Source organism: Poeciliopsis prolifica, unplaced genomic scaffold, assembly GCF_027474105.1.
Source record: "Poeciliopsis prolifica strain line A6 unplaced genomic scaffold, Auburn_PproV2 SCAFFOLD021, whole genome shotgun sequence".
NCBI classification, from domain to species: domain Eukaryota; kingdom Metazoa; phylum Chordata; class Actinopteri; order Cyprinodontiformes; family Poeciliidae; genus Poeciliopsis; species Poeciliopsis prolifica.
In genome coordinates this window covers 9,144,454-9,169,145 of record NW_026562396.1, presented here as the reverse complement: position 1 = coordinate 9,169,145, position 24,692 = coordinate 9,144,454, and the positions used below count along the sequence as shown (strand labels likewise).

The following is a 24,692-nucleotide window of genomic DNA, read 5'->3' as shown; positions in this document are numbered from 1 at the left end:
AGTGCGTGGTGGAATCATTGCAGGTATACTTTTGAAGTATTTTAGGGCATGTCTACCAGCTTTGCAGTGCTGTATAGTTTGAGTTCTGTCAGACTCCACTTTTTGATCTATTCATGAAGAAACCCAACTAAAACATCAAATTCCTTGCAATCTCACATCAATTAAATTCAAGAGTTTTACTACTGGAACTACAGAAAGAAACTTAACAAACAAGTCGATACATAAATAAATAAAACCCGTTTTATTATTATTATTATTATTATTATTATTATTATTATTATTATTATTATTATTATTATTATTATTATTATTATTATTATTATTATTATTATTCACGCCTCCATTTCATCTTCCAGCGTTCACCCCGCGATGTTCATTTGTAATTTCTAATTTATTTTTTAGAATCAAAATTGACGCGGAACTCAAGACAATCATTGCCGTTTCCGACCGGACTCATTTCAATGTACGTTCCGTTTTTCTGCAGAGCGCTTCTCAAACAGTGAAACAAAGTTTGGCGGAGCAGGTCGTTTATTGTCGTGGACCTGTGTCCGTTCTCGTTTTTCTGACTTGGTAAGAAAAACACTGAACTCCGAAGATTAAATGTAACATTACTTTGATTTTATTTGTTTTCCTTTTTTGCTCGTCGTCCATTCCATAGCTTGCATGCAGCTTTGTGTTTGCAAAGCTGCTTGCAATAACTGGACAGAAATTCACAGCCACCGTTATACTAGGATAAATTGGAAAAATATATCTATGTCTAAAAATTAAAGTAATTATTCTTCTGCAAACACTATAGATATATTAGTAATAATAATAATATAGTTTGTGTTCACAAGCATCAACCAATTTAAAAATAAATACAAAATACTACTATTACCACTATTCAGTTATTGTTATTTTACTGTTATAGTCATTATTTTTTATTATTATTTATTTGCAACTATATGACACAGATTATGAAAAAGTGGTAAGCTTATTATTTTGTTCCTGGTTCTGTATGCACATGTTTTCTCTTGTCCTACTTGTTGCTTGTTTTTAAAAACCAGTGTGAAATAAAATGAATGAAATGTTTCTCCTCCTCACTGTGTCTCTTCAGGGATGTCTCAGGCCAGTCTGCATGGCAAGTGGACCGTCTCCAGCAGCGACGACGACGATGATGAAGTTCTACCTCCTTCGGGAACCACAACACCAAAGTCCCGTCGGCCAGCCGAGTCCAGGCACGTCTCCAGCGGGTCTCCCTCTCCGGTACCAGAACCAGCTCCCCCGGAGGTGAAAGCAGAACCGGACAGCACCCCTGCGTCCGCTCTCGCTGTTGGTTCTGAGGCCAGACAGTCGGCAGCGAGGAACCAGAGGAACCCAGTCAAGTTCCAAACCAGCCCGTCGCGTAGTGAGAAGCGGAAGAAAGAGCCCTCAGACGGCTCCGGCTGGGCTCTCTCAGACAGTGACGGCGAAGACGACGCAGAAGGGAAAAGGAGCAGCCAGAGAAAGCTGCCGAACCAGGCAGCGCCAAATGGCGAGACGAAAAAGCCGAAGGTGGAGAGCGAGCGTCCGCCAAGTCCCCACGGCCGACTCTACTACATAGACGAGCCGGACGACTTCTTTGAGACGTCCTTTCCCTGCCTTAATGACACCTACAGATTCTACCTGAACAAAGTCACAGGGCTGGACAGGAAGTTCAACAGCGGAGCGCTGCACATCAGAGGTGAGGCTGCTGGGAGCAAATCTTACAGGAAGGAGTTCACTCATCTTCCTCTAGCTGCCTCATTGTGTGGCTGCTGGTTGAACTGGGTCAGAGTTAGAAAAGTAAAACCTATGACCTTGTTTCTATTCCTTCAGTCAAACTTTCTATCTCCATTATTATTATTATTTTTTTTTTTTTAAGCAGCTGTGAGGTTAGTTAGTAAGTTAGTTGATGCCACCAACCTAGCTTAGCTGGCCACTACAGGTTGAGCAGCTAAAGCCTATCCAAGCTTACATCTCCCAGAATGCTGTGCAGCTCTGGACCTGGGCTCAGCTCTGGACCAGAGCCCAGGTCCAGAGCTGCAGCCAGGTGAGCTCTGTATTGATAAAGAGCTGTCATTTATCAATACATCAGTGCTTATTTGGTGAGAAAAGATCATATATGGATTAATCAGGAATAACTGTTTAAACTTCTTCTTACCTTATTTTCAAACAAAAATAAAATTTCTATTAAGCTATTTGAATTGTGAATGTGAACCCATTTGAAACTAAACGAATGAACCAAACTACATAAAGTAGAAAACCATGTGATGTTTTCCATCATGTTGGCCAATCGCATAAAATCACAAAACAATAATCTGGCCATAACATGGGAAAACGTTAAGGGTCTGAATATTTCTCTGCTATATACAGTCCCTTATTTATCTAACAAATATAACAACTTTTCTGCAGACATCTTGTCCCCGTTATTTGGGACCCTGAAAGAGTCTGTCCAGGTGAGTAACTCATTTTTTATGATGCAATTTAGACTCTTTTTTTTTTTAATAAAAATTTGCTTTAGTTAATTCACCAAAGCTTTTTCTTGTTTAATATATTTCCATGCTTTAATATGCCTCTGCTCTTGTCTTTTGTAGTTTAACTACTGTTTCGATATTCCCTGGATGGTGAAGCAGTTCCCTTCAGAGTTCAGGTAACTTCCACTTCTCATTTGATTTATCAACATATTCAGGTTTCAGTCTTTTTTTAGTGTTTCTGAAAGTCCACATTCTACTTAGGATATGATTAAGGAGCAAATACAATGGTTGAAATGGTTGAAAATTAGCCGGGTTTTTTTTTATCCAGTAAAAAGAGATATGACGTGTGGCTGTGATTTTACGGCTCTGTTTTGGTTTTCAGACATTGTCCAGTTCTTATCGTCCATGGAGATAAGCGGGAGGCCAAGGCACGGCTCCTTCAGCAGGGTCAGCCTTTCCCACACGTTCGTTTCTGCCAGGTACGTACCTCGTAGCGACGCCAGCAGATGTAGAGACAGATTTCTGAGTAACGTCTTCCTCTTAAGGTGAAAAATGTTCATGTTTCAGGCTAAACTGGACATTGCTTTTGGAACTCACCACACGTAAGAATCTTTTTCTTCCTGCATGGCTTGTTTTTTATAGCTCCTGTCTAATTCTTTTGATGAAGACCGATTTAAAAATCAAATTAAAATAGAACATTTTATTTTATTGTGGTTTTTTTTTTTGTTGTTATTTTTACCCACTCCACAATAAACTTAATAAATACAAAAATCCAATACTAATTCTATGGGAATTAAAAGTTTCAGTTTCTTGGTCATTGGATGTTTGTGGTTATACTTGCTTTAAGATTAAAGGCAAAATAACCAGGTTAGAAAAGTAGGCTTGCAATGTGTTTCACCTACAATATGAGAGGATTTGAATCCATGTGTGAATATGAAATAAAAACTTTCCATCCATATCAACTCCCTCAGCTATCAGAGCAAATCTTTGCTGTTTGGACTCCACTGGTCTGGTGCTGGTTGAGATTTGAAACGAAACTTTTGTAAACTTCCATGTTTTTATTGTGCAGGAAGATGATGCTGCTATGGTATGAGGAAGGCTTCAGAGTCATCATCCTCACCTCCAACCTCATCAGAGCGGACTGGTATCAGAAGACGCAAGGGTGGGTGTTTCAGGGGTTGTTGGGAAGGAAAGACCTTGGTTAACGTTTATTAAGTTTGCTGCTAAACCTGTTTTTTTTTGTTGTTGTTGTTTTTTGTTGTGCTTTGGGTGGGTGGATGATTTTCCACGGTTACCAGAGGGGAGCAGCGAGAGTTCAGGGGAGTCGCCCACCTTCTTCAAGCGAGACCTGCTAGAGTACCTGGCGTCGTACCGCGCTCCAGAACTGGACGAGTGGATCCAGCGGATCAAAGAGCACGACCTGTCAGAGACCCGGTAAAGCTTAGTGGAGGGATGAACCTTCTGATCCACAGCAGGGCTTATACTGTAAGATGATGCTGCAGACGAAGGCAGGGCAGAAACGTTTCTCTCTCCTTCTGTTTTCAGAGTTTATTTGGTCGCCTCCACGCCGGGGAGATACGTCGGCGCAGACATGGAGCGCTGGGGCCACCTGAGGCTCAGGAAGGTGGAGACTGTCCTCCCTTTCTTCTGCTACATCCCACTGACCTCCTCTCTCACCCCACACCACTGTGATTTTGTGCATCTCTTTTTAGCTGTTTACTCCCACATTTTTTCGCCCAACTGCTTGTTCTTTTTCGCCCCCGTTAGCTGCTGTATGATCACACAAATCCAATTCCAGATGAGGAACGGTGGCCTGTGATTGGCCAGTTCTCCAGCATCGGCTCCATGGGGACAGATAAGACCAAATGGCTGGCAGGGGAATTTCAGCGCACACTGACCACGCTCGGAAAATCCTCCCTCCGATCAGACACTCCCGTTCATTTGGTTCGTTCCTGAAGTGTTGATTCTTCTGTTTAATGTTAAAAAGGCTTTTTTAAAGTTTATCTTATCTGACATACATGAAGGTCAGCTTTAAATTTCTTTAGGAATAATTCGATGTGATGCCACTTTGCAGCTCTATCCGTCAGTAGAAGATGTGAGGAAGAGTTTGGAAGGTTACCCTGGTGAGTCTTTTCCTGTGAAATGTGGAAACATTGATGTGATGATGCTTAAATTACATGGAGTTGAGATTCGTCCTTTAAAAAAAATTTACATTTTGTGTAAAATGAGAAAATAAAATGCATAAATGATCTGCTCGCACTTTGGAGTTCTGGATATTTTTCATTTTATTTCTTGCCATTGTGTGGATTAATGTCAGATTTCTTGATTAGTTAAATTATGTCTCTACAGTATGCTTGTTGCAATGACTCAATTAATTGCACAATAAATTAAAAAGAGCTCAATAATTTCCATTTGTCATTTTTTGAAAGATGGTTTTGTTTATGGAGACGTCATGATTCTATTGTTTTTAGTTGTCATGCTTTATTTTTGATATTTAAAATATCTTCCAGCTCCAGCATAAAGAATTCTTTGAAATAATAAAATTTATTGGTCTTTAATAACTTGCATTGTTAATGTCTTTCTCAATATTTTACTTGAAAATGGTCCGAAAGCAGTTATAAAATAGTATTGTTCCAGTGTCTGTGTTTGACGTGGGTTTCTGACGGATGGATCCTCATGTTTTGTTTCCAGCTGGAGGCTCTCTCCCTTACAGCATCCAGACGGCTCAGAAACAGATGTGGCTCCATTCCTACTTCCAGTAAGTCGACTTCTCCTGATGCTAGCTCACAGCTGTCGATCATATCTGGATTTGACTCATTTTTGGTGATCACAACAACCAAAATTATGACGTTTTCCACAGTGCAGTGTGAAAGCAAACCGAAGCAGCTGAAAATGTAACAAACAATTTCAACTAATTGAAAAACTTGTTCACCTCCTCACCTATGGTGGCGCTGCACTCAGAACGACAGAATGAAACGACACAAAAACCTCAAAAAAAGAATAGCTCCTCTTCCTTCACAAAATGGAAACAAATATGGAGAAGCATCAGGTTTTACCGGTAGAAGGAGTTCTTTTGGTAAAAGACCATGAATCATTTCTTCCTGTAATTTGAGACTCATTAACTTGTTTTGGCTCTATTTACCCAGGATGCCCTGCTCTACCGTCCACTTCCTGCTTTTGGCGTGCTCTCCGGTCCGTTTCGTGTCAAATCGTACCAGAGTTCATTTCAACCGAACCGAAAACAGAGTTTGTTTGCGCATTTAAACCTCCCTAAACAAACCAGACTTTCTAGTCAAACGAACTGCATTTCATTTCAAGTAAATAAACAAATGAAACTAAATATTCATTTTGTGCTTTAAAAAGCTCAGATTTCTGGTAACAAGCTGCGCACTTTTCTCTGATTTCAACATTGAAATCTTATAATTCTGTGTGTGTGTGTGTGTGTGTGTGTGTGTGTGTGTGTGTGTGTGTGTTTTTTCTGTAGCCGCTGGAAGGCGAGGAGGACGGGGAGGACTCATGCCATGCCACACATCAAGACGTACATGAGGGTTTCACCGGATTCCACTCAGCTCCTCTGGTTCCTCGTCACCAGGTGCGTGTGTAGATCTGCAGGCTCACGCTGCCGCCACTTCTCGTTTTTATTTCCTCTGATCAAATATGCATGGATCAACGTTTTGCATCGATCTGTCCCCTCTTGCATGACCGAACGGACGTGTGCTGCAGTGCCAACCTGTCCAAGGCGGCATGGGGAGCCCTGGAGAAGAACAACACGCAGATAATGGTGCGCTCCTATGAGCTGGGGGTCCTTTACGTTCCGTCAGCGTTTGTAAGTGGGACACACAAACAGATAAATAAAGAACAGCTTTAATCCGCCATGATAATCCTCCTGTGCAAATGATGAACAGAGTGCAGAGTTAACTCCAGGTTGTGTTTTTACAGAGCATGAAGACATTCCCCATTGATACCAATCCATTTCCTGCTTCCTCTTCCTCTACGTTTGGATTCCCGGTGCCCTTTGACCTCCCGCCTACCAGCTACTCGCCATCAGGTACAGATATTTGTGTTTTGAATAGACATACACTCTCTAATTCCAACATTAGTGGGTTTTGATATTGGCCATATTAGCTTTCCACTCAGAGTGACAGAGTCGGTGGGGCACAAGAATGATTAAAATAAATAAAAATTATTTGGGCCCTGAAGGAGTTTTCTGTTTCTTTTTTCCATATCCAGTCAGCTGGAGAGGGCGCCCCCTTGTGGGGAATAAACTGCATGTCAAAGGTGGATGATGATGCTGAAGTTGGGGTGTGATTTGAAATCCATGATTTAGTTTTACGTTAATGGACTTCTTCTATTTAAAGAGTCTGGGCTGTATTTGACCTTTTTAAGTTACATTTATCCAAACACAATTTAATATTTGTGAGTCCTTTCATTTTGTAAACATGTATTGTAGGGAAATGTATCAGCCCCAATTTGTTTCATTTTGTGAGATGGCGATATGCTGACATATGAGATCTTATTCACTGATCATATCTATCTATGAAAAGGTCTGAAAATGATTCACTATTCGTTTTTGCTCTGCCGTGAGAGAGAGCTCACCTACTGGCCTGCCCACCAGCTGACATCTACACAAGCGTGATTAACAATAGTTGTCTTTTCAGACAAAACAATCTGTATTTTTTTAAAGATCGGTAATCAGAGAGAAAACTGCAATCCTAGGGCAGCGATTTATTCATCAAAACACACAAAAACATTTTGTGGAGTGGTTTCTGTAGATAAACTTTAAACTAGTTAAACATTGTCCAAACTCTGTAGTCATTACAATTGTTTTCAAACTCTACGTGGAATTTACATGCATACAGATGAGAGGAGACAAATAATAAAAGCAGGAATTGCTGCACTCTTTAGTTTTCTCACTGGAGTGAATTTTATCTCCATCTTCAATCTGGACAGCAAAAACTGTCTAAGACAAACAGTGCAACTTGGGATCATTTTGGGTTTTATAAGTCAAAGTTGTTTTTGTTTCACAGCATGTTTCCATCTGTTCTCTGCAGACCAGCCATGGATCTGGAATATCCCGTACAGCCAGGAACCAGACACTCACGGCAACATCTGGGTCCCCTCTTAGACGGTGTTAGTCGACTCTGTAGCCGTTAGTGAACTTAAGCTATTTTTATACTATGCTGTAGACAATTTTCAATAAATAAATTACACTGGTCTCACTGCCTAGTTGTGTTGTTAAATGTTGCGATGAGATTTATGTTTGAAAAGATATAAGTAATACTTTTATATCAATTTAATATTGTATTTCATCATTTAAAAACTCCAGTTAACGTGAGGCTGAATCCTCATTATATGAATGTTCAGGTTGTTTTTGCTTCTGAAGGTTTTACGTTCCATAAAGCATTGTTTTCTATTAGTAGAAGCCACACCTCATGCATTCTCCAGATTTTATGATCATCTCTCTTGACCATGTATTCCCCAAATTAATGCTTTTCTCCCAAGTTGTTGTTTTCCAGCCTCCTTAGTGGCATTCTGGAGTTAAAAACAGCTGCCGCAACGGAAGACACAGAGGAGTTCAGCTCCCTTTTTCACGAGCGTCCCAGTCAAAATGGGTAACCACCCAGTTAAGGAGACGGTAATGAAACGCAGACAGATCATCTGACTTTATTGCAATAATTAGAATACCAGATAAACTGGGCAATGGAGCTGGCAGATGGTTGTGTTGGTGAGGTTTCACGCTCTACAGCCGTTGTATCCTTTCCTGCAGCGAGTCGATTTTAAATGCGCTAGGCTCCTTTTAAAAGCAAACGATTAACAAATCTGTGCTGAATTACTTCCAAATTACACCATTTCCTGTGTACTTACTCTTTTTGTCATTAAGTTGATTTTGAAGGAAGCGTATTGAGACCTTTTATACGGGCATGTTACCACAAAAAAAAAGTTGTGTTCAATTTTTGTATGTCTTACAAAAAAACAGTATATAGTCACAATATAGACATACACTATACTGTGGGATACAATATAGTGCGACACACTATATTGGATTCAGTGCTCCTAACATCACTGATGCAGTAGATGATTATCTTTTTCATGCTAGGGCAATTAAATAATTTATTCTGAACTCATAAATGGTGGTACATTGAATAAAAAGATAATTAGAGAAGACGTTTTAATAGAGACTACTTCAGCCGCTATTTAATAGTAATATCTCAGTTATGTGTTTTCCAAATACGATGCAGGTGTAGTTTTACTGAAGTTAGCTAAGTGTTAACTCGGTGAAATATATGTACTTTACATACTTTACTTCCTGAGGGGGAAAAAAATGAGGAAACGTCTTGTTGGGAGTATAAGTTTGGTTAGATTAATTTTAGAAACAGTTAACCTTTGTGCATATGAAATATTCGATGTAGCATGAACATTTTGAGTTGATTCTAAGTTAGGTAAACTTAGATAAAGATCCAAACTAAAACAACTGCTGACTCTCTGAACTTACATAAATTACTAAGGAGGGTCTTCAGACAGGCGGGGGTTGTATTCCCATAGGGGGTATGTAGACACAGGGAGTCTGTCTGTTATCAGGATGAGTAAAATTCTTTGGTGTTTGTTTAGGAGTTCAGCAAAACACTAAAACCTTTAGAAAACAATTCTTCTAGAAGTATAATCAAATGTATTAAGATATTTCTTTTAAGTATCAATAGCGTGTTCTGAACTACTTAGAGTCTAACCATACTAATTTGCATGCATCTTAGATTACTGAAATAGAACAGGATTAGGAAACTAAAAGTTTTAGAAGTAAAATATTTCAGGTATTCTAAAAGAGTTTTTCTAAAAGTAGATAATCCTGCAATTTTTAGATCCAAACTCACAGTTATCATCTGACACCAGATTTCTGTGCCAGTATGTTTATAACAGGAATCAGTTTCTTGAATCAGTTTCTTGATGAATCGCTGAGGCAGAAAACCACCAGGTCTAGCTGAAGTATAAATTTTGGTCTGGAATGTAAAAAGGAGGAGACTGGTACAGGAAGACCCTGTTTGAGAATAACCTTTGTTCTCTCCATATATTTGCCTTTGGATTTTGACAGGTCTCAAAGAGGGTAATAAAATTAACTTTAAATCAATTTTAAAGCCTACAAGGAGAGGACACACCTTCAAATGCATATATTAAAATAAGGGAATACACCTCCTTATAAAATGTCTGTTTTACAGCAGAAAAACGAATTGCTTTGTTTGCAGCCGAGAACAATTCCCAAGAATGCATTCTTGTGTCTTTCCTATTGTGTTTTCCTTTCCAACTCGTTGAAGGTAATTGTATGTTTTGTTATGTGTTTGGACTTCTTGATATTCTGGGTGTAATGCTGATGTGACATTTTAGGCATTAAATTCTCCGGATGAAACTCTAGATATGTCTGAAGTTTGATGTTGAATGGTTGTTCCTGAATCTGGGAGACTAGAGGAAAATTAACGAGCCAAGTAAATTTGATTATTCTAAGTCAACAGTCTACTGAAAATATATACTTTTTTGTGGTCCTGATCATCCTGCCCATAATAAACTACCCGCCGTATTGACTTCTGGTACAGTAAACCCTTTGAACTACCACTCCCGTCGGCCTTCGCGTCACAGTGTCAATATGGCGTCTGTCTGCCGGACAAAAGGCGAATCTGTCTGACGGCGGATTGAAACCCAATTAGAAGCAGGGGGGAGACATTTTGGGAAAACTGTGACAGTCCCCGAGTCTCTGCGCTCCGAGGCGGCAGATATATGATCAAACTAACATCTGTGGAGGCTCTCGGACTGGAATAAGGTGAGTGTTTCAGCTCTAACAACTGCTGTCTTCAAACGCTCCAGCTGCGGCTGCTAGCCCCGATGCATTTCCCCTTTTTTTTCCCCCCCTCTCTCTCCCAGTAAGGTGATAACTGCAAACTCCTTAAAAATCCCCAGAGCCGCGGGGTTTTCCTCGGCTGGTTAGTTTCACGCCTCCTGTACGGGTTCAGCTGAATAAAACGGGACATTTGGACTTATTATCGGTATATATACAGTTTGTCGGTAGCCTAACGAAAAGTCAACTTTTCCTAGCCGTCGGTAAATGCTAATAACACCGTTCACACGCCTGGTTTATGCGTAATTACACAAATATATGCGCAAGGACATTTTTTTTGTTTTTTTTTTTAATACGCAGACGTTTATGGTTAAGCGAGGCTTAAGGGCTGTAACCCAGTGTACTTTTACGTAATTGGTCGTGAAATTGATCATAATAAACCCCGCAACTTCTAGAGACACCCACAGTGTAACCTCTGGCCACTTTGAGCAGCGGTTGGTGTTTTTCTTGATGCGGTTTCGGCTGCGAGTCCGGTCGTAAAGCCGATCTCTGCTTCCACATGTGTGCAGCAGAACACGCTCCCCATGCCACGTCTGGGTAAGAATCCCGGACGGCCGGTTCACTGGGTTCAGCCCCTGCTGTACAGTTATTGTTTAACAAGTTTAAACTCTTCTTTTGGTGGAGAGATCGAGTTCAGCGGGCATCGAGTTATTTTTGGAGAAAAGCACACAGGATCCAAATGTCCCACACTGTCCACGGGGAACTCTGGAAGATGATTTAAATGTTTTCCAGGGCTTATTAAGGATGGTAAAATGCAGTATGGGATGGCAAAAATATTTGCGTTTCCATCCCCATTAGTTTAAAAGTTTTATTTTTTTCCCCCATCGTTCCATGAAGCGGTGAGCATTTATCGTTAAAAAAAAAATCATGAGAATTTCGATTCATCATTGATTCAATAAATTTCAATTGACGATGTCTAATGAAACCACTCCAAAACTGACGGTATTATCAGAAATGTCATTCTTACTATTTTATCAACTATCTGTTTCGGTTCAAAAGAGCATGAATAAATGTCAATACTTTAAAACATGTGATTCAAAGTAGGTGCTGTGCAATTTAAATGGCATCCTGAAGAAGCACATTCAAATGGGAACATTTTTCAAGAAAAATATTAGTGGCACTATTGCAATCACAAACATATAGGTGCCTAAAAAATACATCGTTTTTTTTTTTATTATCCTTTTTATTCTTACAATAGTATGATCCCTAACCATCCATCATCTATTCGTGGAGCGATCCACTTATGTTAAGAATGGACTTAAAAGGAAAGCACGCTGGGAAACTGAGTCTGGAAAACTACTTAATTTTGAGAGGAAAAGTGTGTAGGAAGACTGAGGTCTGAATAGTGTGGAAGGTTTGTGTGTAGGACTGAACTTATCAGACGGTGCTACAAATTTGCTTATTTTATTTTTATTTTAGTCCTGATTATTATGTAATCCTCAGACAGAGGTCAACCTCATTAATTGGAATCACCACTAAAGCTTCGTCTCCCGAGCATCTCGCTTGTCGTTTTGAAACGCAGAGTTTTGAGCCGCCGGGTCAAAATATTCTGGCAGTGCATGCACTTTCATGTAATCCCCACGCTGCTTTGGAGACACTTTACAAGAAGCTACCAGCGTCTTGTCAGCATTATAGGATTGACCCCGTCGTTCTCCGCACTCCTTGGCATCTGAGTCTGTTTCAGGCCATCGTCTTGAGGAGTTTTTGAGGCTCTGACTCGTGCGGCCTGGAAATACGTGCACAAAGGAAGATGACTAAACATGTTCCTCATACTCTCTCTCAATGTCAGATCTACATCGCTCAAGCCACAAAGCCACACGTGGTTTTTGAAAAATCAATCTCAGATGTGCTGTAAATACGGTAGAATACACCAGAGAAAAAGGATTATAATTAGAAAAATGTAAGCTTTCCAGGGTTGCAGAACTTTTCAAAAGTATTTGTACTCCTTTAGCTTGTCAAACACAATCTGTTTTATCTGAATCCTATGCCTTAGACAAATAAAGTATTGCATGATTGTAAAGTATGCAATACTTCACAAGTATGAAGGGCAGTTTGTGAAGGGTAAGAAAAAGAATGCATGATTTTTTATTTTTTTTTAACATGTAAAAATCTGTAAAGTGTGGCATGCATTTGGATTTATTCAATCACCCAGAATAATTTGGGTGATTAAATAGCAGATTAGGTTGAATATGAATTTTCAGGTATTGTCAGATTCCCAGTTGGATGTAAGATTGGACTTTGACATGGCCATTCTAACGCATGAATATGATTTGATCTAAACCACTCTTTGTAACTTTGTATGTTCAGACTCGCTGTCCTAGTTAAAGTTTAACGTTCTCCCTGCAATCTGAACTCTTTTTCACCTCTAATACAGGATTCTCCTGTTTTTGGCTTTGTTAGTTCCTCTTCTTATCAACTCTGACTAGCATTCCCACATCATAATGCTGCCACCACCTTGTTACCCCGTGGCACTGTTTTGTGACAGTGTTTCTATGTTGGCTAAGATAATCTGTTTTTTTACTGTGTCCCTAATATATCTTGCGGCAAACTGTGAACTGTACTTATTTCAGTAATGGTTTCCTTCTTATCACTCTTCCATAACGGCCATATTGGTTTGTTTTCTACAATGGAAAAAAAAAAAAGTTTGAAAATAACATATTTTCCATCCTCCTCACATTTATGCACTAGATTGTGTCAGTGTGGCGCATAAGATCCCAATAAAATCTTTAAAAGTTTTGACCATTGTACTGCGACACAATGCAAAGAGGTTCTAAGGACTCGATTCTTTTACATGGCGTCGCTGCTGCTATTTTCAGTGCATATCTGTTGAGCCGTATCACCTTTTAAATCAGACCTGGAAGTAATTTAATGCAGATTGACAACCTGCATATTCCCTCATAAATAATTTACCAACACAAGCCCATTTTGCTGTAATTCTGCAGCTCTCTGTTATTTGTTTCAGTCTGATTTGATATACCATGAGTCATCCTCTGCAGCAGGAAGAGAAACTATGTAGCTTGGCTGCCAGAGATGTAAAATTTTCTTGGCATTTTTCCTAAGACACTCGCACTCACGCACTCACACACACACACACACACACACCCTCTATCGCCATTTCTTTTTATATGCGTCGATCTGCCTGCTGACTTTAATTTTCTTCTGTTGCCTGTTTCTTGTCTCTCTCTTTGCTCCAGAAAGAAACGCATTAAGACGGATGCGTTATCTCTTATTTCTGTTTATCTTGCTCTGCTCCCTCCCCCTCCCGCCCCACCTCTAGCACAGACCGGCTTTGTTGTTATTATCAGGGCAGCTTTTCTCTTTTTTTCAGTTTAATTTGGTGACTGTATGCTTTAAGAGTCGAGGCACAGCAAAAATACAACCAATGATTAGAATTTACATTTTCCAGGCTGAAGCTCTGGGTTCATTTTCCCTTTGAAATCATGGAACACAACACAATAAGCACATACAGAACTGGGGCCATTTGCATAACGTTATATGATTACTGGGGTTGAAAGCGTCTCTGCTCAGATAAAAGCCTGATTGAATCTGGAGGAATGCACTTCATATCTGGATAGCAGCTGCAGAGCGCTGTTCAAGAGGCTGCTGTGTGCGTGTGCGTGTGTGTGTGTGTGTTTAGTTTGTAATGCTGCAGTTAAAAAGCTGACATGTAAATTTAAAGCAGTCATTCTTTGGTTTGTTTTATTAGTCATTATTGAGATTGTTTTTTAATCGTTACATGCTGTATATTATGTTTCAGTCAGATTGAGCAGAGGGAGTCTGTGGACATATACTTTAAAGTTTTGCTAAAGATTTACTCTTACGTCTCACCATTGTGAGTCATGAAAAGATCTAAGCCATTAGATGTTCAGGGTTGCTAGACGTAAACCCTTGGCTGGGTCTTGGGGGTTTCGTTTTCAACCATTTAACTGATTTCTTTCTGGTATTGTCTTGTGTTTTGTCTTATCAATTTTTTGTTTTACATAAACTCTGACCATCTACTTTGTCCCAGCTGGACAGAAGTATCCCCACATTATAGTGCTTTCACCTCCAAGTGTCAACTTGTTGTTTTTGTCTAACCTGCTAAGTTAGCAGATTAACCAATTTTAGCATTTTTGCAAAAAAAAAAAAAATAGCATATTAGTTGAAGTCAGCCACGTTCTGGATCAGCTGCAGCTGTCTACGTATTTTTTTATTTTTTATTTTTTTGTATATCTATGAAGATATGACTAGTGGCATAGATTACTGTTGCAGTGATCAGTGCCACTAAAGATAAACACAATGATGGTTATTCCTTTATTCCTGGAAACGTTCTTTATGTGTCTCTGAAGGTTCAGGTCTGAGTTCATCACTGCTTCCAGTTTTCGGGCCAAAATTTCTTCCAGGAATTTTTCTGGTTACTTTTTATTGTTAAATTGAAATAAAACCGACATAAGTCAGTTTCAGCTAAACATATAGTATAACAAGCCCTCCAGTAAAATGCTGACATGGGCATCTCAAATTACAAAAGCAGTAATATCATTATCCAGTTGGTGGAGTGTCTGACTGCCTCTCTAAACAGTGAGTAAAGGTCATCAGACGTTAAGGATTCACGATATGCTGCAATTTCCTGACTCTTCAAATATAAAAGCCAACAAATAAGAAATGATACGTTCCAAACAGTCTTTTGACATGCTAATATTTTATATCTTAGTGATATATCACATAGCCCTACTTGTAATACAATGCTCTGCTACGGATGGCCCTATCTGCTGTCTGTGGTACCTGCAAGAGAGGAGCCTCCTTTATGTACCCTGCACTGGTATACAGCATTTCTTATGCTCTGAGCCAATAAGGGAATACCTTGATATGTGTATGTAGTTTCTTAAAACTTTTCAGCTTAATATAATACATCTTTAGCCTCCTGGATTTATTTGGATTTAATGGTTGACTGGTATAAACCAACACACCTACATACCTGGTGTTAGTCTTGTAGATTTAACTGACTGCTCCAAATCGCCTGAGAAGTGAGTGGTTGCCTCAACATTATGCTGCTGGAGGTGGCCATGAGAAGATGGTTTTACTTCGACTAGTTTTACTATGATATGGAATCGGATTTTAATTCCTTTTTTTTAAATAATTTTGTAAACGCTTGTGAGTTTGTCTGTGGTTAATTTGTTGTGAAAGTTTTGTTTTTCAAGGAATTGATGGTTGTTGTTTTTTTTTCAGTTTAGCTAATTAGTAGTTAGGATAAAAACACTAAACTTTTCATTTACATTTGAGAGCATCGCCTCATGTGCAGTTAGAATATTTTTTTTATTGTTTCATGGAACATTGAAAGTCTTCATTGACTTTGGATGCCCCAATATGAAAATTTGGGTCAGTATCGAGATTGAATGTTAATACTGATTTTATGACCCATAGCCTATATTTACCTATATCGTATATATTTCCTCACCGTTTTGACACATTTGGAAAAAATATACTCAAAGTAACAGACAGCAACAAGATGGAAATAAATATGGGTTGTTAATATTGGTAGTTTTTTGTGGGCTGATACTGATATGTTAAAGTTACTCATATAGACAGATACTGATGTTACTGCCGATATATCGTGCATCCCTAATTGTGACATTATAACATATGACTGGTTGTTTAAAAATATCTGGATGATTGCCCAGAATATTGGAATTGGTGTGCTCCAACTTTGAACTCTTTCTAATCTTGATGTTTTCCAGGATGTTCCAGCAGAGTGAGGAGCCTCGCTTCACCATCGAACAGATCGATCTCCTCCAGAGGCTCCGGCGGACCGGCATCACTCAGGTGGAAGTCCTCCACGCCCTGGACACACTCGATCACTTGGACCGACAGAATGGCCACAAGCAGACCCGCAAAGCTTCCTACCTGCCGCCCTCGTCTTCCTTGTCTTCCTCCAACTCCGTCTCTGCCTCTTCGTCCACCACTTCCGCCTCCACTCAGACGGTTTTTCCGGACAACCGACTCTCCCTGTCACCTGGCAACAACCTGGACACCGCCTCCCCGCCTCTGCCGGTCCCGACAGCCTCGCCGGTTGTTGTCCAGAATGGACTTGGTGCCGTTGCCAACGGGAAGCTTTCTCCACCGCGGTTTTCTCTGGCGGTGGTCGGAGGCAGCGTGACTGCACCGGGCTTTGGGTTTGAGGCCAGTGAGGAAGACTTGGATCTGGATGATAAAGTGGAGTTCTTGATGAGGTAAGATGTGACCAGACTTACAAGAAGACAAACCAATTTAAAAAAAGAGCCAGATCAAAAGAAAACCAAATGTAGCCATCAACATAGTAATTGAACCAAAGAAGAAGAACCAAATCCAAAAGTCTTTGATAAAAATAAAGTTTTTAAGTGCAGTCTGAAAGAGATGAACAGTTTTAAAGAATATTAGGGATGGGTGATAAATCATTTTTATTGATTTTAATTGAATTTTTGATTGTTAAAGATTTTATTTTTAGAAAATCTGGATTTGTTTTCTTTTTCCATTAATGCACTCCTTGAGTTTCCATAATTCAGAGTCATGTCAGCATGCTCAAGGCGGCCATCTGGTTTGTCAGATTGTATCTATTTGTTGGACTTTGAATTCAGGTCAACTTTTAAGACAATTTTACTTGTGTAATAGTGGCCTTAATCTGCTAATATCATATAATCAATTTTTAATAATTAAACAAAAATATTCAGAGCCCAACCCTGATACTCCATCGTTCCATTGCTTTCTGTCACTTAAAGAAAGCAATGATGGAAATAAAAGCCACTTTTTGAATTTTGAGGGTTTTTTTGTTTTTTTTCTTCTTTTTTTTAGAAAAGAAAGCGAGAAAAAAAAATCAGAATCAGATCTGGTTAAAAAAAATTTAGATGTTATTTTTAAGCAGTATCGCCCATCCCTGGTAGATAAAGCCGCATTCAGTCAGAGGCTCATATCAGTCTGAATCACACACACACGCGCGCGTACTCTGATGCGTCTCATCTGCAGTCTGCAGCCGGGCCGCAGCATCTCGGTAGTATTGATTTGAAAATGTGTAAAGATGAATTCAAACTAGAGGCAGAGCAAACAACATTACCTTCACACATCCTCACACCTATACACATTTTTACACACTGTTTCTGCTACCTGCATACTATAAGTGTGAACTAATGTTCTCCTCTGATGTTGTAGATTTAGATAGGTTTTGTACTTTGTGGCTGTGTATTGTAGGAGGGACAGCAGTGTGATCAAAGAGGAGATCAAGTCCTTCCTGGCGAACAGACGGATCTCCCAGGCCGTGGTTGCTCAGGTAACAGGTGAGTGTTGGGCCGACGAAACACTAGAGTACACAAAAAACAGTAGTTGACAAGCCCTGCCGAGTGACACAAAGTCGTCATCCTCCAGGGATCAGTCAGAGTCGGATCTCCCACTGGCTTCTCCAGCAAGGGTCGGACCTCAGCGAGCAGAAGAAACGGGCCTTCTTTCGCTGGTACCAGCTGGAGAAGACAAACCCCGGTAACCACGTGTGAACAAGAACCTTCTTAATGTGGGTCCGGCTTAAACTTCTGCAAGCTAACAATCTGCGTAACAACAGGCGCCACTCTGGCCATGCGGGCGGCCCCGCTGGCTCTGGAGGACATGATGGACTGGCACCAGACCCCCCCACCGTTCGCCTCGGCCCCCGGGGGCTTCCGGCTGAGACGGGGCAGCAGATTCACCTGGAGGAAGGAGTGTCTGGCTGTCATGGAGAGGTGGGCAACAAAAACAAGATTTTACAGTAGCTTGTGCTTCCTGTTGGAAGCTTTGAGTGTTCGTATAAACGTACAGCCATATTCAATAAATTAGAATATGGGACCCAGTGAAGCTCATTTAAACGTGTCAAGTTCAGCAGGCATTAAACTAAATTCTTATTAAGGCTACAGTTCTGTATTAAAACTGTTTTTTGGTAATATTCTAATTTTAAAGTCATGTCTTTATTAACTGTAAACAAAACATAATCATAATTAACAGATTTAAATTAAGCTCCATCTGTGTGTAATTACTCTGTTCACTGAGTGATAAGTTCCTGCAATAAATGAACTTTTCAATAATATTCTTATTTATCTAATGGATCTATAGACATGTTGCAGTGTGAAGTCGTTCGCACAAGATCAACAAAACTACTAGCCACTGATGACTACCGTTGGTTTTAGCTGTCAAATTGTCAGCATAATGCGCTGAATCTTAAATGTATGGCTGATATATATATTTTTTAAAAAAAGAAGGCAGTGCTTTGCTACTAATTATCAGTATATCAAAAACTAGATAACAAGGACCAAGGGTATCGCATTTCACAGGTCAGTGAAAAGTTTTAATATAAAAAAAATGGCTTGTGTAGGTCAACTGTGCTAGCTTGACTTTGACAACCCTAACATGTAGATGTGCTGTGGAACTCCGTTTGGTTTGGTTCATTGAACAAAAAGGTGATCCACACACCAACTCTGACAGATCATCAGTGGAGCAGGTGCTTAAATTAGCTAATCCAGCACAGCAGTGTTCATACAATCACTTCTTAATAATCACAAAATTAACATCGAGCCCATAATGTAAAGTTCTGGATGTTCTTTGTGTGAGAAACGTTTGCGTGTTTTTTGGGGTTTTTTGGTGTTGAATCCTGTGGAGGTGTTGTCAGTCACAACAGGTCTGTGTGTCATACAGCCAACACAGAGATTGTGAAAAACAAAGAATAGGAGTGGTTTCGAGTGGTTCATGGGTTTTTCTGTGTTTTTCCCCTTTGCTGAGGCACACTGCACTGAATTAATAGTACCTACATCTCCAGGTTTCATTTTGTTAACAGCATTGATCTACCGCAGCAGTGCGGCTATGGATGGCATGTTAAAGAATCATGCCATCCATAGCCAGTATTGTGTGCAAGCGCCAAATTTCCAGCTATAAACTTTGACATGCAACTTGTCTATATATTCAAGTCTGTGGCTGTGCTATGACATGCACAGCACAGCCACACTGTGGCTGATTGCAGGTACAGTGAAAGAACTTGCCTGTAATGAATGTGATTATGTACAAACAGCTACTTCAGTGATAACCAGTATCCCGACGAAGCAAAGAGGGAGGAGATTGCTACTGCCTGCAATGCTGTCATTCAAAAACCAGGTATTATTTTCCCCACTTTAATTTACCACAAACTGTTTGACTGCATCATACTTTGTATTGTAATCGTGGAGACAATGGAGCAGGACGTTCAGAGGTCATGTATCTGTGTGTGTGTGTGTGTGTGTGTGTGTGTGTGTGTGTGTGTGTGTGTGTGTGTGTTTGTGTGTGTGTGTGTGTGTGGCAGGAAAGAAGCTGTCTGATTTGGAGAGAGTTACATCTCTTAAGGTCTACAACTGGTTCGCCAACCGCCGTAAAGACATCAAGAGACGTGCCAACATAGGTAATGTTTACTTCTGTGTTTGTATTAGATGCTCATGCATTTATACTAGAGTGCACTACATTTTAGATGTTATCTAGTTTCCCAACTGTTGATATTTTACTATTTTTACTTCAAGACTTTTAGAATAGTACTAATAATTTTATTTAAATGTGAATTTATTTATTTCTTCTAGAGACAGTGCATGTCTCTCTACATTTACCAGAGTTAGCCAGAAGGCTATTTTTCACCGGCAGTCCTCAAACATTTGGTAAAAGTAAGAGAAATAAAAGTAAAACTGCATAATTACATAAACAAAATGACAACTACGATGCACTTAGTAAAAATACTAAAAACTAGAATGCGCATAAAAAACACATAGACAAACTACAAGGCAAGATGACAGCAGAGGGGAGCAAGAGCTAATCAAAATGACACAATATTATATTATTATTATATCATAATATCAGACATTTTTTAAAGTGCTACAAATGACAATAAAATATGTGAAATCTTATTTTTAATAATCCCTTCATCAGTTCAAAAATATCATTTGATTACATAACACATTATCTAAGTATATTCAAAATGTCATTGTGGATGGTGATGCTGTGGGCAGGAAGGATTTCTGGTAGCTGTCAGTCTTGCAACAACTCTGAAGAAGCCTCTGACTGAAGACTGTGCGGCAGCTTCATGACCATCACGATACGCCAACAGCTCAATTTCAGGGCAGCAGAGACAATATTCACCAGTATCATGTTCTGGATGACAACATCAGTTATCTAGCTCTGCTAACCTGCCCCATTTGCTTTTGCCGCTCCTCTTGAAACCTCTGTCTGGCTGTTAGAAAGCCGAGCATCTCTTTGGCCCTGCTCTGCTTTTCAACTCCCCTGGGTTCTGGGGTCATAGTTCAGGTATTATTTAAGCTTTTTAGAAGCTTCTCCCACTTGTAAAAAACAACAATTATCCCCTTTGGTTTTCCAGCTGCCCAACATCCAAAACCAGAGGGGATAATTGTCCAAACGTGCAGCGACTGCCACAACACCAGCGCAATTCTAGTAAAACCTCAAGTTTAAAAACCTTAACTCCACATGTCAAAAAGTCCTAAATATGTCCAGTTTTATTCTTGTAAATCAGGTTTAGATATGAATTAGAGCTGTGCTGAATAATCTGGGCCTCACATGAATTCACTGTGACTAAACACCTAAGCAATTAGCCCCCTCAAACATTCCTCCTTTCCCACAGACCTGTGAAATAATTCTGCCCCCTTATAAAAATGTGAATATAAGCAATTAAATCCAATAGTTGTTTAAAACATGCCATTAACACCTGAAGCTCATGATATACTGAAGGGAGGTGTTGAAAGCTAGAAAAGCACTGGAAACTCTCAGTTTAGGTTGTGATTCTACTATAAAGTTTGGAAAATATAATTTATTGTGTAACTAACATGCATGTGTAATATTTGAGAAGCTGACTGAGCATTCTCAAAACACTGGAGAATGCAGTGCTTTTAGAGCCGGCCCCTCCCTCCTTGCCTTTTACTCTTGCCGCTCGTTCAGCTTCGATATGCTATGATAAGGTTTGTGTTTTTGAAGAAGCAGCCATCTTAGAGAGCCATGGCATCGAGGTCGAAAGTCCAGGAGGCCAGTCCAACGGCGACGAGGTGGACGGCAACGACTTCCCCGACCAGGTGAGCTGGACCTCCACGGCACCGCCATGTTTAATGCAGCGTGTAATTAACCTGTTGCGTGTTTCAGGGCTGCGACGTGTCCCTGTTTGACAAGAGAGCTTCGGCCAGGCAGTTTGCTTTTAGTCGAGCTGACCTGTCCTCTCCCACCCAGGTAACTATTAGTTTTCAACGACTAGTTGTGATTAATTGTTGACTAATTCAGCAGTCAATTAATTGTTGACTGGAGTATAAAGACTCTTTGAAAAAAAATAAAAGAGCAGTAGCTGTACAAAGATATGCATCTTTTGGATTCATGATATAAAGAAAAATCTTTGTAAACTTTGAACTCAAGTGGCAGTTTGAGCTTTGCCTGATTCAAATTCTGCAAAAAAGTAAAATAAAATTGAGCACCTGTTGCAATTATTGAAAACATAAACAGAGCAACACTACACAGTATTGTTTTGCTCTTTGTTGCTGCAATAAGATGTTTTTCTTTTTCAAAAAAAAAGTTGAATTGTTTCATTTGCGTCTTCTAACATTGTAAAGTGGCTAAGCGGAAACTCTGCAGAATGTGGCTATTTACTTTTATACGATTAATTGAAATTGATTATTGATTGATTATACGATTAATTGAAAGAATCGTTAGTTACAGTCCTGGTAAGCAAACAATCCCGGCATCTGCTGACCGTCTCCCTAACGGTTCCCCTTCATCAGGTTCCGCCGCAGCTGCCCAGCTGGTTCTCCGCTCTGGCCCGGGGAGGCCAGCGGGGCGCCTCGCTGATCGGCCGCTCCCTCCTGTCGGGGGCGGGCTCTCAGGCAGAAGGGTCCAGAATGACGGGCGCGTCCTGGTCCCCCCCGTCCCCGTCCCTCCAGGACGACCCCGGCCTCCACGTCGTGCTCTCCGAACCGCAGGACACGGTGACGTCGGAGAAGACGGCGGCCGGCCGCGCCAGCCCGGCCTCGGCCAATCAGGCGGACGCGGGGAATCAGATCAAGATGGAAAGCGTGGATGACGACTGACGGAGGAGGAAACCGTCAGACGCTGGAGCTGTCAGAACAGGTGTCCATTATATGCAAGCAGATTTTATAGGAATGTTATAAGTGAACAAAAAGACCAAACGTTGTGTAAAACTCCAACCCTGAGATACCTCCCAACCCTACCTCCAACCACCAACCTACTCTGCTACACTCGTTTAGCTGTTAATAGTGTAATATGATGATAACCACGAACCTTTATACGTTCGCCGTCTCTGGCCATCCGCAGGAGATTCAAACCTGCGTCTCAGATCAGATCCTGCAAAGAAAAGTCGTTTTCTCTGAAAACCTCCGGCTCCGACGCTCCCAGGGAAACGGCCCGAATGGTCCCGGGCCATTTCTTTGCTGGCTTGTTTTCGATTGGAGGCGGGTTTAATTCTTCCCCGGATGGCCGTCCGGTGGGACATGAAGCCTCGTGTGCAGGCTTCCGTAGAAGACTGCGTCACTCACAGCAGGGCTACGCTGTATTTGGCTTGGGAATCAAATGCTTTCAGGGGTCTTGCACTGTGATTTCAACTGAACAGCCTCAGTGTATAGGAATATAAAAATGAGCTTCATGTTTTTCTTTTTTTCTTCCTTATTTTTACTGAATCTTTTATGGTGATCGTCGTCGCATTTCACGCCAGATTTCTGGCTGATGAATCCGTGTGGGCACAGAACAAGCTTGAGGTTGCAGCAGTTTTTATGATAATAAAAGTAATTATTTTCAGAGAGGCAGAAGCAGAATAATCCCCCCAACCCCGCAGAGTAAGCTTTATATATAATAACTAAACTGGCTATAAAATATAGATACATTTAAAGAGCATCTTGGTTGCTGTGTCTTTGCAATATATTCACAACCCTTGAAGCTTTTCATATTTTGTCAGATTACAACCACTATATTTAATGCTGTTTTATTGGGGTTTTAATGCACCGATTTACAAATTTGTGCCAATATTGATGTCTGATATAAATAATACTGCTACGGCCGATAAATGATATTACCCGATATAGAAAACTTGCTAAGCTCGGGGCGCTAGGATAGTCAGCCACAGTCATCCTGCCATATTTTTATGTTTATAGTTGACAGAAAATTTGAAAATGTAACTTTATAGTTATGCGTTATTGGAAGACTGACCTTACACCAACTGTAAGGTCTTTAAAAAAAGGCAATCATTAAAAAAAAAACTCTCAACTAAATTAGCAATGCTCAGCCTGGTGGCCCGCCAGGCTGAGGGAAACCCTGTATTTTATGACGTCGCTCTGAGCCCAGAGCATAGAATTGGACTGAATTGGTCTACCCTGACGGATGAGGCACATCGTCACAGATATCCTTTATTTTATTTTATTTAATTTATTTTTTTTCCCCAATATCAGAACAGGGTAGTGGCAGCGTCATGCTCTGGATATTTTTTTATTTCCTCCAGGAACAGGGAAGTCTTTTAACCAAATCAATTTTATAGTGAACCTCAACATAGGAAAATACTTCTACGACTTTTCACCAGTGTTGAGTTAAAAGCTTTTTATGTCTAAAACTTTTTCCACAGTTCCCACATGAAAACGGCTTTTCACCGGTGTGAATCATCATGTGTTTAGCTAAATTCTGTTTCTGAGTAAAACTTTTTCCACAGTTCCACTACAATTTGTTGGTGTATCACATAGAATACGCCATAAATATCCTGCCATTTGTGGCTGCAACCAACACAACGTGAAAGAAAAGAATCACGGGGTGTGAATACTTTTGCAAGGCCACGCATAAAATGTAACGCTAAATATAGTTTAAACATTTTCTCACTGACTTTAAAATATCTAAGAAAAAGACAAAAGAAAAACCGCTTTCATATTTTAGAGTCTAACTTCAGATACTTTGATTGTTTTTTTGTTTTATTTTCTTCAGCTGATCTGAGACTTTATTTGTTTTAATGCACTGCTTCCACAAGCCCATCAGAAACTAAATAGGAATTTAAGCTGCATTAAAAACAGCTGCTCAGAGTATTTTAAGGCTATAAATTTAAGCGATATTTATGAACGTGATATTCAGTAGATACAAAAAAAAGAAAAAAAAACCCTCAGTATTCACTTCTTAGATTTTATTGCGACCCGAAGAAAGCCAAAACTACAAACGTTTGTATATAATATAGCCATGTAAAGCGACTTTTGAAGTTCGATCGGTTATTATTTATTGGTTTTGTATCCGAGAATGATTGATCACTGTGAGATCTGCCTTCCGACGTAGGACGGATGGATTCAGCCCGTTTTAGAAACTACACACGGAACGCGAGC

At 40.1% G+C, this 24,692-nt stretch overlaps 2 protein-coding genes across 4 annotated transcripts; both read left to right on the top strand.

The window, feature by feature from the left end:
* The first annotated feature begins 471 nt into the window (after window positions 1–471).
* Window positions 472–7,688, top strand: tdp1 (tyrosyl-DNA phosphodiesterase 1). The gene is made up of 16 exons (XM_055044940.1): window positions 472–570; window positions 1,097–1,702; window positions 2,413–2,456; window positions 2,595–2,650; window positions 2,857–2,953; window positions 3,042–3,076; window positions 3,544–3,638; window positions 3,743–3,908; window positions 4,020–4,098; window positions 4,242–4,418; window positions 4,549–4,597; window positions 5,166–5,232; window positions 5,959–6,066; window positions 6,198–6,300; window positions 6,414–6,522; window positions 7,526–7,688. The coding sequence occupies exons 2-16, from the start codon at window positions 1,099–1,101 to the stop codon at window positions 7,597–7,599; spliced, it is 1,863 nt and encodes a 620-aa protein (XP_054900915.1). The 5' UTR covers window positions 472–570; window positions 1,097–1,098; the 3' UTR covers window positions 7,600–7,688.
* A 2,427-nt stretch (window positions 7,689–10,115) lies between these two features.
* LOC129369402 (homeobox-containing protein 1-like) lies at window positions 10,116–24,692 on the top strand. Of its 3 annotated transcripts, none has more exons than XM_055044769.1 (10): window positions 10,116–10,278; window positions 16,068–16,559; window positions 17,551–17,636; window positions 17,725–17,835; window positions 17,915–18,071; window positions 19,388–19,470; window positions 19,655–19,750; window positions 21,328–21,416; window positions 21,484–21,567; window positions 22,110–24,692. In XM_055044769.1, exons 2-10 carry the CDS (start codon window positions 16,069–16,071, stop codon window positions 22,413–22,415), a joined length of 1,503 nt encoding a protein of 500 aa, XP_054900744.1. In that variant the 5' UTR covers window positions 10,116–10,278; window position 16,068; the 3' UTR covers window positions 22,416–24,692. The 3 variants fall into 3 exon arrangements, with proteins under 3 accessions (XP_054900744.1, XP_054900743.1, XP_054900742.1); XM_055044768.1 differs by having other exon boundaries at window positions 21,325–21,416; XM_055044767.1 differs by having other exon boundaries at window positions 21,322–21,416.